Genomic DNA, 15,807 nt, shown 5'->3' on the forward strand with positions numbered 1-15,807 from the left:
TTTTGTAGTTCAAAAACCATACTTTATAAGTATTTCTTTTCAAATAAAGGACACCAGTATTCCTCCTTCACCTGGAGAGATAGATTTCATTTGATCATAGTGAAACAACACTTCCACTTTTCTTTTCTCTGTGGCAGAATGTGTAAATATTTTCCGACCTATGACCTCACTAGAAAATATAATGCCTTTGTCATTTTTATTGGGCTTTTTGCTGCACAGTATGCACATAGAGTAAATCTGAGGCTTACTGCAGAGTTAAAATAATTCTTTGTCACATCTAACTAATTGGGTTGAATAGTTCTTACATGGCTTGTTCTACTCCACATTGAAATCGTAGGCCATTTATCTTAAATGAATTGTACTGTGTAAGCCACTCTGACATAATGACCCTCCAAAACCATGCTTAAATACCAGATATTACTGTCCCCATAGATGCTACATAACTCATTTGTCTTGCATACAAATACCATTGTTCTTCTATTTTAAGTAACACTTATTGTCTTGTGTATTACACTTTGATATATTTTTCAAATTATTTCTAGTTTCCTTTAAACAAGCATATTTGTAAATTATAAGAGTTCATTGAGGAATAGTATGTGCCTTTAAAATCTTGATAGATGAACGCTATCTAGCCATGTAGTTTAAATGTCTAAGTATAATCTTTCTGATGCGAATCATAGTGTCTACCCAATAAAAAATGTGTTTTCCCCAAGTACTCTTAAATTTCATTTATCTCTCTCCTTATTTTATTCAGCAACAATCTGCAACTTATTTTTCTCCCAGAAAATTGAATCTGTTACTGCTTAATATTCCTACCCGTTTTTAAAATGTGGTTTATATTGGCATCAGAGCAGCAATTTACATATTTGGGGATAACAAGAATGCATGCCAGAAAAAGATCAACATAAAATGAAATGCAGAAAAGCTGTTTTCCTTCAACAACAACTCAAAGGGAAGCTAAGAGAAGAGTTGATGAGCATCTGGCCTGAATGTGTCACTTCTTTCTTTAGGTGAAGTGTGACCAGTATTGGCCCAGCAGAGGCACTGAGACTCACGGGCTGGTCCAGGTGACGCTGCTGGATACTGTGGAGCTGGCCACATACTGTGTCAGGACCTTTGCACTTTATAAGGTTTGCTATTTGTCTTTTTTTTCCTTCTGTGATCCTCCCATTATTTAAAGAAACAAAAATTCCTGAAGTCTTACCTAAATCTTGGTCCCACTTTCAACAGAGAAGAAAGAAGTCATCCTTGAATTCTCAGTTAGCGCAGCCCCTTTCCTCCTAGACTAGTGTTTTATCAGTATCTGTGAAACCTATGCTCTGAGAAAGATTCCCCAATGGAAGAACTAATTCTTCCCCTGGAATACACAAGAACACCCCTGGTGCTTGCAGCCAGATGCGGAGTGCTTCTCACATGAAATGCTCACCTGCCTGAGCAAATACTGATCATTTAGGGAGAAGAGCTCAGGGCTTGGGGCTCCAGGTAGTGTTTCTTCCAAGGCTGTACTATAAGAGGAGAGATTTGAGACAGCACATTTTAGTCTAAGTCTTCCTTGCCACCTAAGGTTAGAAAACAGCATCTGAGACTCTATTCCTTTGTCACAGAATGGTTCAAGTGAGAAGAGGGAAGTGAGACAGTTCCAGTTTACTGCCTGGCCGGATCACGGGGTTCCAGAACACCCCACACCTTTCCTAGCTTTCTTACGAAGAGTCAAAACCTGTAACCCTCCAGATGCAGGGCCAATGGTCGTGCACTGCAGGTAAGTACCATTGAGAGCATTTGCTTTATTTGCAGCCAAGAGGACCGGGAGTAGAAATAGAAGTACAAACTGTTCCGTGATAAATGTGCTCTTTGCAGCTTGTTGATACTGGGAGATGGTAAATACCTGCATTCAAGTGGCTCTTGCTAACTGAGGCCTGTACTAAGGTCAATAGGAAAGACTTGATAGAAAGGCATAATGCCTCTGGATGCAGGATGAGTCTTCCCTACCACATTCCCCCCTAACCCACTGATTTCTCTTTGGTGCAAAAGTAAATAATAAACACAAAACTAAGTGTGCATGTGACCATAAACAAAACAGAAAATATTAAATGTTAACATTATCATTGGGGTTAAATTTTACCTTCTCTCTAGTAAAAAGTTCTTTAAAAGTATTTTATAAACTTTTCAGCAAGCTTTTGTGGGCTGGATTGATACATTTCCATTAGATAGGAAAATGTGGGAGAAGATAATGCTGCAGTCATCCCAGCATTCATGGAGGATGACTTAGTTTAACGACAGATGTGATTTATCCATTTTTAATATCAGTTCACATACAAAAAATGCACCATCTTGATCTTTTCAATGTATTTGATAAGAGACATGCAATTTAGAATAAATTTTATTATGTACATTAAAATGATAAACTATTTCTCTTGAAATGTATAATTTACACTTTTACTCAATTCTGACTATAATCCACTATATAATCACACAGTGTCTGTATGTGTAAGTGTTCCTGTATTTTAATATTCAGTTTTTCTCTTTCAGACGCCTGAGCTCCTCTCAAATATCTCTAGTAATAAAGTATTCAATATGCCTAGTTAGACTCTATATGTTCTCTAATGCTGAATGTATTCTGTTCGGTGATACTACATGAATCTGCTTGCATAATTCCACAATAGTTCCTTATAACCTGAGTAATTCAAATATGTCTTCTTGAACAAGAAAATCAAACTAAAGTGGAAGTTTATAATAAATAGGCAAGGAGACTATATTATGAAGCTATTTATCAGAAATTAATAAATATATTTTATAGGTACATTAATAAGTATAAATTATGTCATCAATCAATAGCATCATTTAGGCTACATATTATATTGTATTATAATGAACCCTCAGAATGGGATTATTTGGGGCATAGAGAAGAATGAAACCTGGAAAACTCACCTGCCTGTCCACCCTACAAAGGTAACTGCTGAGCAATGGCCCGCAGAGTTCCAAATGAGAGAGTATCTCTCCTAACTTGTGATCCTGGCTATCTTGTAATTCCAAAGCACCTTCATGTATCACTTTTTTCAAAAAAAAAATATTCCTAGCATTCTCTCGCCGGGTTAAAAGATGCATAAGTGAGAAGCCGAGAGATTTGAGTTAAGCAGCAGTAGCTTGCTGGAGTACCCCACTCAAACTCCTGTCTTCCTATCTGGTTCTAGCTCTTCCACATAAAGGAGAGGGACCTCTAAGAACTGCACATCAGTTCTCATTCTCTACATGATAATAAGACATAAAATCATTTTCATTTATTTGAATAAGTAGTTTTAGGTAGTGAAAGCCACGTCTTAGTCTCCTGCTGTTAGTTTTAGAACATGTTCTATGCTTCGCAGTATGAACCCTTTTATAAGTTTCGAATACCTAATGTAGCTGGTTACATGTTATCCCTAGTTGGTGCAAGCTAAACTTGCTTATAAAGATCATATGGGCATTACCAAAACATTTTCAGATGATGAAACAAAAAATTTGGCCTCAAAGGAGAAATGCTGATCATATAGGCCTTATGGCAAAAAGAAGCAGACCTCACATATATACAGCGGCACGCATGCGCGTGCACACAAATACACGTACACATGCAAATGCATCTCCACAAATACAAATCTACGCACATGCACCTACACAAGCACATGCCTTCAAATAAAAAAAAAGAGAAATGTACTCATAAAATAACAAGAACAAAAATTAGGAGAAAGTAATTATAAGGTTTCTATTGAACCAAAGCATTATGGTTTTATGATATGCATTGCATTTAAAATATAGCACCATCTTAGGGCTGACAAACTTGCCATCCAAGCTTAGTTCAATACCCAGAACCTATGTAAAGGAGAAAGGAGAGAATTGGTACATCAATGTTACTCTCTAACCTTCAGCTGCCCCTGGGGTTCATGCACCCCCACCTAAAAATTTAATCGATAAATTATTTTTGAACAATGATTTTTAAACTAAAGACGTGCTTCATTTCTGTAAGTTGATGACATAAGAAAACAGGTGGAAAGCTTTGGAGGAGAGGAATGACTGAGAGCATATGGTGACAGCATGTTGTTATGAAGGTTCCATGAGCAGCAGGTTAATACCATTTCAATAAAAATACTCTTTAGTTAGATTGGAGCCCAGGAGGGTCAGTTTGAACCTGTCCATAAGCACTAAATTTTACACAGGAAGACACTGTCATGAAGTCACCAAGGGGAACTGTCCACCATGATCATGTAACAAGCAGTTACAAAGTGCTCTTGGCTTTCAATATTGAACCTCATGTTTGGTTTCTCTTACTGTATGCTCAGATGTGCTTTTTTCTATAAAAGAAGCAGCGATAACTGAGACTAACTACAACAAACCTAACAAACAGAAACAATGAGTGTGGAGGAAAATCGAAGAGAGGTCTGGGGGTAGCCAAAAAATTCACATTTTACCAGTGGCTCTGCTTGTTAATGGGTGGGCCAGTAGTAAGGGGGGGAAGCCATTGAGTAAATAGAAACTAGAGCAATTTTTAGAAAATAATTATAACGCTTGGGTATTAAAAACGTTTACAAGGATGATGTTAGCAAGTCAATGACGGAGGAGGGAGGGGCGGAGGGAGAGAATATGAGTATGGGAAAGCTTGGTGCCTCACAGGCAGGAAGAGGTACTGGAAATAGCTGCTCTTCAGAGGGAGGGCTGTTGTCTCTGGAGAATGTCTGCTCATTACCCACGAGTTTTGTGTTTCAAAAAATTTATTGAATTTCCCCTGGTCTCTGTATTTTATTTGTCACCTATGTCAACACTGTTCACAGCAGTAAGGACTTTATGGGGATGGAATATAATGTCATGAAATGATTTAACGGTGTGAGACAATGTTAGATTATCACTATGTTTGTATATAAGTGTGTATGTACACACATATAAAACTCTAGGTCTGAAACTCTGAGAAGAGCTGAACTGCTACGGCAATGTTAATACTCAGATGTTGACATATATCCAAATAGCAGAATACTTGTCAATTTTTTTAATATTTTCTATAATAGTAATTTCTCTAGATTTTCTAAGTAATAGAGAACATTTTAATGGTTTGAATTAGAGAATCCAACTTATAACATCAGTCTGTTCTTTTTTATTGATTTTTATTGAGCTCTACATTTTTATCTGCTGCCTCTCTCCTCCCCCCCCTTCAACCTTCCACCCTTCAACCCTCCCCCCAAGGTCCCCATGCTCCCAATTTACTCAGGAGATCTTGTCTTTTTCTACTTCCCATGTAGATTAGATCTATTAAGTCTCTCTTAGTGTCCTCATTGTTGTCTGAGTTCTCTGGGACTGATCTGAACGCCATTCTAATTTTTCCTAGTGTTCCATTCAAATCTTTCTTCTGTGAAGAGATCATATTTTTACCAAACATGATAGTTTTGTGATGTTTACAAGCTGAAAGAATAAAATGAGGTTGTCCATAAACTAGGAAACTTTGTTTTTGTCAGAAGCAAAGACCTGTATTTGAGATCTGCATATTGTTTATGCCATCTTAAGTTCACAAGTAAGATATTCACTTTTGCAGGCAAGTTCTGGACCTAGAACATTAACCTAGTGAGACCTGCGGCACGAGGCTTTTAGAAAACATTAGCATTTTCCTTTGTTAGTCAACAATCACAGACCCTCAGTATTTACCTATCAGCTAGGAATGTCTCCAGGCCTGAATTCCAGCAGATCTGACACTACCCCTCTCCCTTCCCCATTTGCTATATAACAGCTTCTGAAAAATAATAAACTCGGTGGCTTGATCAGAAATACTGTCTTGCCATCATTTCTCGTGACTTGCTCTTCCATTCCTCTCCCCTAGGTTTATCAGGGATCACTCGTTCGCATCCCGCTGGCCAGGATATGTTTTCATGTGTAAATAAAGGAATAGGAGAAGCTAGCCCAGGCTGTTAAAAATACCATCATCTCTTGATAAGAAGGTGGATGGAATATGTTAACTACACTAAGTGGAATCTGGGATCCCAGATCCTGTTCTTAAAATATCAATAATTCTGCATAAAACCTGAGGCAGAGACAGGCAGACTTTTGTGAGTTTGAAACCACCCTAGTCTCCATAGCAAGCTCCAGGCCAGCCAGGGTTACCTCTCAAAAAAAAAAAAAAAAAAAAAAAAAAAAAAAAAAAAAAACCAAACAACAGCAATAAAAAACAATAACAACCAAACTAAGTGTTTGTAGTCACTGATATTTTATAATTATTTTATCTTAGCACTACATAAAATAATTATTGACTATTAGTAGTTTTTATGTTCAGGAAAGCAAAGACCACGGATCCCATCTCCAGCACTAATGACACCCACGATCACATGACTGTTGCTGTGACAGCTTTCCTATACAGTGACAAGTATTCAACACATCTTTTGACTTTGACCACTAGGTGAGAGTAGGGTACCTCTCCCCAGTTACGACTGTTAAAAACGTCCTCCAGTATTGCCAAATGTTCTTTGCCAGAAAACACCACCTCCAGCTGAGAAACCACTACCATATTTAAGGTGATGAATGAATTCCCAATGCTTTTACTTTCTACAAAAGTTTCATGACTGGTACCTTTCTTCTAAATATTTGGGGAAGTTCTTATGAGATATGCTTAAATAATTGCCTTGTAGCACATAGTCAGAAGACTTGACCAATCGCTCAACCATCCTCTAGCACACAAACCAAGTTCTTGACACCTCTTGTCACAGAAAATAAAAAAGGTCACCCTTAAGGATGAAAATGTCCCATTATAAGTGAGTTCAAAGGAACAGGCCATAGGCTCTTTACTGCCAAGAAAGAGTTCCAGAAATATTTTTGTACCATGGCAGAATCTTCAGCCCCCCAAGGTGGCTTCCTTTAAGGGCCATGTCCTTTGTAGGTGATAAATGCAGTCTTTCTTGCCAGGACATCAGTCGCATTGCTTTGTCTTCATGCTTTGTATGACAGCCAGCATTTTGGTAATTCAAAACAGTAAGCCCCAGGAGTGTGGTGTGTGGTGTATGACTTCGAGACTTCCCCCACTTTCATTGTAAGGAAACAGCCAACAATAACAGATACGATAAATAAAGGTAAGAGAATTATACTCTCAGTCCCTGCCCCAAGCTCCGAGGCTCTTGAAATCTCTTCCCTTTGATTTGGGGAGAACATATTTCTGGACAGTCCCCTATTTTTCAAATGACAGAATTTTACTAACAATATCTCTCCTGAAATACTTATACACTATTCATTTATATTGTTCAAAACTTTCATGAAAGAGGCCAGAGTAGTTCTCTCTTCCTATTCCACTTCCTCAGTACCTCTACTCTCCCCTTCAGTCCATCAAGAAAGAGTCAACAGTTAAGTCTCTTCCAAGTGCACAGTGATATTCATAGAGATCATGGTTTTTAGTGTCAGAGCATAAAGATGAGCTAGGTAGGGTTGATGAGCTTGGCAGGCATCAACTGAGCCTCTCCATCAGGAAGATTAGCACTAAACAACTTGCTAAGAGTCCTTTACGCTTCTGAGAGGGGATGTTGAGAATTGCGGTCATTTTGAGAAACTATGCTTTTTACTTTGCTTTTGTTTTGATTGGGGCTGGTTTTGAGTATTGAATTATATTCTCAAAATTAGAACCATATTTTTGTTTCTCATACAGCTATGTGCCCTAGGACTTGGCGATCTTTTTGAAATGTAAGCCATTCCTATCTGTTAACCAATTCTGACTGCAGCCATCAACCAAACACTTGAGGCTGACAAGCCAGCATGTCTCTCACTGCTCTGAGGCTGCTTTGTGTGGGGCATGGGGTTTCGGGGTTTCTGTTCCTGTCTCCTGAGCTCCCTGTCCTTGGCAGGCAGTGGGAGGGTCTGAAGCCTGGGTGGCCTTGCTTTTTGTTTTGGTAGCAAAGGCATCATAAAGCCAGGACCTAGAAGCTGAGGCTCCCAAAGTTCTTTGTTCTGGTGAGTTAGGCTCTGGCCAGATTCAAGCAGCAGAGAAACAGAACACAGCTGTCTGGAGGAAGCAGTTTGTGATGGAGTTGTTTCTCCCCTTAAGACCTACACTGTTAGCCTGGTGTACAAGAGCTAGCTCCAAGACAGGCTCTAAAAGCTGCAGAGAAACCCTATCTCAAAAAAACAAACAAACAAAAAAAGAACTGTTAACCTTTATCTGCTGAGCTCCCTGGGCCCCCCTCTGCACTCTGATCAATCGGAGGTAACATGACAGCAGTAAGAAACAAAAATAACAACAGCAAAAACCTCAATTTAATTTGCTTCATAATTATTATCCAAATTTTTTATAGATATGTCACTTTGTGGGAAGGAAAAAAATGTACTACTAACTCTTGTCCTCTCTCAACCCATTTGAAAAAGATTTCCTGTGCACCTTCTTGTAATTCAAAATTTCCAAGGTTAAGGGCCTTTTTTCAGATTAAGAATAAAACATAGTAGTGTGATTATTCACAGTGAATCTGACATATCAATTCCCCCTTCCTGGTTTTGTGTTTTGGAAGCAAAGACTGTTTGTTGTAATTTCAGAAATGAAAAACAAAATGAAATGCAGCGAAGCTAGCAGCCTAACCATAGATGGCCAGGCAAGTCTCTGCTAGCACACTGTGTGTACCTTCCCAGTACATCATTAAGGTCTTTTACAGTTTTTTCCAGATTAATTTGATTAGAGAGTCTCTTGACTTCGTTCTAGATGCATTAAGAATATAGTCAGGAAGTATATGTTTAATGAGAGCTGTTATGATGGGTTACACCAAGATGGTTGAAGTGTATAATTTGGATGCATTAAAGCCAATTAGTATCTCAAGGATTCAAGACCATGACTAATGGAAAGACAGACTGATGGGTGGCCGCAGGCTGAGTGTATTGGACACCTGGGTGGGTGGTCAGGACACCTGGTTGTCTGGATGGCTATGGGAGGAAACATGGTAGAAGGGTGCCAGAAGGAGATGGAAAGGATGTGACAGACAAGCGCATCCTGCTTTGTAATCATCCCTAGAGCCATGATTGTGGAAACTGCTCCAGGCCATTCAAAATGACTTCTATGAATGCTATCTTGGCAGCCTTGCTCTGATGTGCAGTGACTGCCTGGTGTATCTACCACTCCCCCTGGAGTGCTAACGTAGCTGTGCCATGGCTGGAGCATGAGCTTTTAGTGTCCATATGCCTGGGAGGCTCATTAGCCACAATTTCCTCATCCTAGGCTCCAGCCAAGTGCAACAGATGCTGTTGTTACCTCCTCTATTGAATAAAGTTGGGAGGGAAGAAAGAAATTTGTCAATAGTATTTTTCCACTGGAACCAAAATAAGCACTGTGTGTGTGGTATATTGTCTAATAGGAAGGCATGTGCCAAATCCTCATTTCGGGTTACACAAAAACAGGCAAGAATCTGCCCTTGTATTTTTAACATTATGCAAATGACTGTTTCTTCATTTTATTGAAAATGCCTTACAGTTATAGCCATTCAGACATGCTGATTTGGATTTCTTTTAAACCTTTTGATTCTGAACATCTCACCTTCTGGGAGCACTTTTACTTCTTCCACATACTCTACCTAATCTAGCTGGGCAAAAGCCTGAAGGTTTTCACTGAAATAACCAAATCTTTAGCAAGGATGTTTAAACCCTTTGCCTTAGTAAGTAGTATTAGCAAGGTACCCACATGTTTACAAAGTTCAGTCTCAGCACAGAATTCTGCCTGCTGAAATGAATAGAACGACTTCAAAGTCAATAGAGACTCCTTAAAAATTAAAAATAAAAGGCTGGGCATGATGAGGTACACATTTAGTCCTAGCACTTGGGAGGCAGAGCGCTCTGTGAGTTTGAAGAGAGGCAGCCAGGGCTGTTTCACAGTGAAACCCTGTTTCAAAACAGCAACAGCAACAACAACAACAACAACAAAAACCCTGAATATGTAAGTGGACTCTGTGGTAGAGACCAACAGATGATGTAATAAGGAAATAAAATTTAAAATACTTCTTTCAGGACACAGGACCTATCAGGTGAGGGGTGCCTTGTGACTACTAAACCACTGATCCTTCCTTTACCTGTCAGCTTCTGAGGTGCCTGTGGCATGAATGGCTTTTCTCATGTCTCCTTGCCCTTCTCTCTGCATCTTTCTGGAATGCAGCATGAATTTGCCTTACAGGGCTGAAGCAGAGGATCAACCTCTCCCAAACCTCCAGTGCAAGTTCCTTTGTCACCTTAGGACATGTGTTAAAGCACAGAAGAAAAGGCCTTTTATCTTCTTGTAGACTCCTGCCTGACCACTGGACATCCGGCTTACTTATTTTTCATGCAGATATGTACTGTTCCCACACTGTGAGAGATACGAGTAAGAAGGCCTTGCTCTCTCTTTAATTTCATTTTATTGGCTATTTGCTTTGGTTTTGTTTTTCCCATGCTACATGTTAACCTCAGGGTCTTGTGCATGTCCGGTCAGTGCTCTCAACTGTCTCTGCTACTCAGCTAAACCCCCATCACTCTCTATAATTTTGACCCTGTTATTGTGGTCTCTAATCATAAAGAATAGGGCTAAGAGGGCAAAACCCATTTATGTTCACAGGGGAGAATTACTTTAAGATTCAACCTATCTCATACATAAATACCAATTAGTGTGTTTTCAGATCCATAATCCTCTTCTACCCAAGTTCAGGTAGAATATCATGAACACAGGGAATATATGCGGAACACATGGCAACCTTGATTACTTCTGGTGTTGCCTCTGAATTTCACTCTCAGAGTCAGGGTTGTTAAATTTCAGTATGTCCAGAGTAGAACTATATCTCCGAATATCAGCTGACTCACAGGACCAGGAACCCCAGGGGAAATCAAATGGTTCCAAGAGAAGTTCATGGACAGGAGGGAATTTCTAAATGTGAAAGCTCCAGAATCTTAAAGCTATAATTTTTAGTGTCCTAGTAAAAATAACATCATCTCACAGTTTCAATGACTTGATTTCAGGATAAAAAAATGTAACTGCATGCATAGAAAAATAAGGTATCAGACTCCCTACACTGCATGGTCTTATTAGGTCACTCACCTGAAATGCTCTGTCACTTTAGGGAAATAGATAGCAACCTAGTCATTTGCTGGCAGCATGCTCTTTACAAGAAAAACTGGATAAAATACAGTAGTTTAATTGCTTGTCTACTTTGATGATCACGATGGTTGGGAACTTTCATTTTATGGAAGCCACAAGCAAGCAATTTTGTTTTGCTGGAAAGACAACTTCAATCTGACCTTGAATTCCTAGGTGGTCAGTTTTGCCATACATCTTACAAGCCCACCTTTTCAATCTCTACCTAACTCTGATTCTAATCATTGGGCAGAGACTCTTACACAGCCTGGAGTCACAGTCATTCCTTCCATCCACAAACCCAGAACCAATCATGTTATAAACCACAAAAATTCTTTATAACCTGTGGTTAACATTTCATCCTTCTTTTGTGTGTCAGAAAATGATTGACCTGGTTTCAACCTATTTTCTCTTATGTGCTACAGCCTGAAATACACTTGTTATCTGGGTTCAATTAAACTCAAACTTATTGGTTTGTAAAGTACAATAGTAAAGCTCCCAGCTTAGCAAATCCTTTCCAGAGTTCAGTAAGAAGCTGTGCAGATGCATTCCAGCCATAAGCCGTGAGTGTGGGCACCTTCATTCTTACATTTGTATTTCCTGAAGGCTTAGAATAAACATGTATAAAAATCTGAGACGATGATTCTGCATGGAAATCATTTTCAGAGTAAATCTCTGTAGCATACAAATGTAGAAAGGTCTGCCAATTCCCAAGGCATCACGCTGCCTTTTCTAAGGTCTCTACCTCCCTCAACACAGTCAGCTTCCTCAAGTAGTGCCTTGGAATTATCACCTCCTCAATTGGTCCAGGTAAAGCTTCACCACTTCACAGTCTGGTCATGATACAAGAAGCTCCCATCCAATCTGAGCTACTAGTAGATCAAACTATATCATCACTGCTGCTTCTTTCATGGTAGGGACCCTACATTCAAAGAGATGTTTTTTTTAACCTTTCCTACTTTGGACATTTTCAAGCATATTCAAAATTGAGAGACTATGAGTCCCCAAGCATGCATTACCCTGTTTCAATTATCAATTCCTGCAGTGCTTGCTAAATGGCAATTCATTTTCTGTTTTCAAAAGAAGCTCATTACATAATTGCCGTTCAGCATTTAAGATTTTAGTATCCCAAACAGTTTTATCTTGGGTGAGTGCCCCTTCCATGGCCACATTTAGCGTAAAGCGTACACATTACTAATTTCTTGACTCCAGGTGCGGTGCTTCTAAGTTATTCTATGCTTCTATAATCTGATGCTTACACTACTTTTTAAAGTTAAACCCTGATGACATGAGTTTTTAAAATAGTCCCAGTGTATTGAAACCACCTCCATTTATGCAGAGTTTATACCTAAAAGTGTCCTTGGCAGCATTTGGCTTGCAGACATGCAGACACTTTTAATTTTTTTTAATTCAACACATTTATTTTTAAATTAAACGTTAAATTTGTGAGGTCAGTTGTGGCAGCTCCCACCATCCCCTGTTATCTAACATCCTATATTTTGCACTACCCTGCTAAAGTGTCTGCTTTTAATCTGAGCTGTATCAGGAATGGTTTGCTATCCAGTTTGGAAGAAAGGAAAGAAAAAAATGATGTCAAATTTTCAAATTCAAATACTGACTATTTCCCAACCAATTATTAGCATATATAATATAATCTGATCAATAATTTTATACATTTTCTGACTCTTTCAAGAAATATGAAAAAACTATGAAACAACAATAAAAATGTGAAAAAGAAGGTAAGTTGCTCAAGCATTTATGGCAATTCATCAATATATATATGCACACATTAAATTATTTACAAGAATTCAAGATCTGATAAAATACTGGTTTATGTTGTTAACCTCCAACATTCTGATACATAGTCAATCATGAAACACTATTTTCCTCATGGGAAATCTTGGAGGAATGCAGGAAATGCTATCATAGAAGAATATTCCCTGTCTACGTAATTTGATCTATATGAGATAAGAACAATAGTGTGTGTAATTTGAAAAATAACTTAGCAACTCTTACTGTGTGTGGTAAAATAATTAGCACCTATTAAAACTAAACTGTGTGGAGTGCATAACCTTGTTGTTAGACATGAATTAGTGTGGAACACCCTGAAAAGAAAAAAGACTAGAACAATAGAAGTAGGAATAAAAATTATTGATCCATGTACAAAAAGTAGGTCATGTAGACAGTTTAAAGAAAATCACCCTTTAAAAATGTATACAGTTAACAGTAACTTCAAATACATAATTCCATATTCAAGTCATCATGTTTTAAATTTACAACCAATAGCTTGTATAAACTATAGTGAGCATATTTGGTATATTTAAATCAACCACAGGCTTAAAGGATTTGAAGAACTCAAGTTTAGAATACTACAAACTTTATCAATGTTTCTGATATTTACAGTTTTTTCACCTTCACCTAATTCAGCCACACTTCTTGGAGGGGTGACAGGGCACACATTAACAAAACCTTTCCAAATCATTTGACATAGCTTTGAAAGGAACAAAATCACTTTGCTTCCTATCTATGTCTCATCCGTTCATTAAATAGTTCAACTCTATAATTAAAGTATCTAGTTCCTATGGAATAAGCACTTTAATACCGCAAAAGAGTATGGATTCCAAGAGAGTGGCCGAGTGCCTTGATCAGTAGTGTAGTGAGCCAAGGGCCTGGAGGAAAGGGAATGATCGGGTTAGTTATTCCATTCCATAGACGAAATTCATTGAGAATACGGATAGAGAGCCGTAGGCACATGGGAATGAACAAAGGGCTCAGCAAACAGTAATCACTACTTCAACACAATCAGAGCTCAACCTAAGCAGAGTACTGACCTTGAGGTTGAGAAGTTTTAGTTCAGTCTTGAGCTGTTCACATTTCTTTTCTTTTCCTTCCCTTCCCTTCCTTTCCCTTCTTTTCTCTATAAGCAACAAGTATCTCAGAATTCCCAGTATCTGGGATATATGTGTCTACAAAGATATGTATATGTCCTCAGAAATATATACTCAAACACCATATAGCATCTCTGGTATTAAGGAAAAGTACATTTTCCTTGAATGGATTCCCTACTAAGGAGCGCTTGTTCATGTTTAGTTAGTTCTTCCCCTTCATCTCCAGTGGCTTAGGGAGGAAAGGAGGGTGGGAAGGAAAAGAAAGGAAAGGAAAGGAAAGAGCAATAAAATGGACTGTTGTTTTTTTTTTTCTCAAATGCACTGTTTTTGCTGATTATAGTCTACAATTATTTCAGCCCATAGTTTACTCTTTAAGAGGATTCCAGTTCACTAACAAAGTCAATGTCAAGTCGCCAAATTGGCTTAGGCCCCATGAATAATGGTACCTAGGCATTGGATAGAGTAGCGTGAGCATTCCCACATCTCTTGAGAAGCTGCTTAAATGAGATTCACTTTGAAGACTCAGCTACAAGGAAAATGCTCACTTCCAAAAATACTGTATTCTTTCCAATAACGTTAGGGAAAATAGCTCATCCCCTGCAGTGATAAAGGATGAGTAAAGGAGTTGGGGAACACCCAGGATTTCCACCCTCTGGGAAAGGATCCCTGGAGGAAAAGCCTCTGCCACATGTTAGAAAATGCCTCCCTTGTGTCAATTATGAAAGACGTTAGGATGCTGCATATTGTTTATGTCAGAGATGTCATTGAGTAATGCCCTGCCGATTACTCAAATATAGTAATTTATAATTTGTTCTAATAAAAGAACAATTTTTTCAGATGCTGTCACTCATCATTGATATATTTTCAGTGCTTGTGAATATTTCCATGTAATTATGCTTAATTCTCTAAACTATAAGTGCTGTAATTTCCTGTGACCTGTTAAAGCTAGAGGCATTACTTGATCAGAGCTCTCAATGAAGCATTTTGTGCACACATATTTAGTTAATTGGTAATTTTTTTCCTGTGTTTATATGAAATATACTCTATAAGGGAAGGAAATCAGCCTACATGCAGCTGAGACTGGTAGAGAGCAATTAGGTTCTATCAGAACAAACAGCTGTCAATAATGACTTCAGAATAAAATTACTAGCAAAGAAAAGAACCTAGACATCTGCAGGATATGTAGAAATATTTTTATACCCTATTAGCTGAGATCTGGACAAGGGTATCTCTGAGTTTTCCCAGCTGTACCTGCTATTTTATTTCAAAATACTCTCAGACTAAAAGAACACTGAAACTCATTGCATACACTCAATAGCATTAAAAAATGTTGGCTGCCTTTGAACAGTGCGTATTTTGATTTCATGTAATCAGCATGAAGGCTTTCTATTTCAAACTATTTTGCTGTTCCTCCCGGTCATAATATGAGACTTAAAAATAGTTCTGTTATCTTTGTTTTGTGTTTTTCCAATCTGAGTTCTATTGCTTGGCTATTTTTCTTTCTGTCTTTGGGAAAGCACGTTTCACTCTCATTACACGGTTTCTGATTTGCTTGCATCTGGCATTGTTTCTGGCAAAGGAAGCTTGCAAGGACGGCTTCTGGCTTTGGAGTTTGGTTATAAGGCCATGTACTTGCAGGCACCTGTAGATAGTAGAAAAGCTGATGTTTAGACAAAAGCAATTTGTTTTTATAAAAGAAGTTTTTACAGTCTCTTATCTACTGAAATTTAAAATTCACTGAAGGAAAAATTCTATAGAAATGAGATATTTTGTTCCATAGTAACCATTTATAATATATAAAACACATAATTATTAGTATACTGGATGCATCTGTTTGACTGCATTTACTTAGAA

The 15,807-nt window shown here is 38.2% G+C and overlaps 1 protein-coding gene across 23 annotated transcripts in view; it reads left to right on the forward strand.

Moving 5' to 3' along the window:
* The window catches only part of Ptprd (protein tyrosine phosphatase receptor type D), a 481,801-nt gene that overhangs the window by 438,131 nt on the left and 27,863 nt on the right, over positions 1 to 15,807 (forward strand). For all 23 annotated transcript variants that reach the window (XM_038332350.1, XM_038332356.1, XM_038332352.1 and 20 more), the window contains 2 exons: positions 1,011 to 1,130; positions 1,605 to 1,759. In XM_038332350.1, the coding sequence (XP_038188278.1) occupies positions 1,011 to 1,130; positions 1,605 to 1,759 (275 nt within the window). The remainder of the gene's footprint in view (positions 1 to 1,010; positions 1,131 to 1,604; positions 1,760 to 15,807) is intronic.

The sequence above is a fragment of the Arvicola amphibius genome, chromosome 6, assembly GCF_903992535.2.
Source record: "Arvicola amphibius chromosome 6, mArvAmp1.2, whole genome shotgun sequence".
NCBI lineage: Eukaryota > Metazoa > Chordata > Mammalia > Rodentia > Cricetidae > Arvicola > Arvicola amphibius.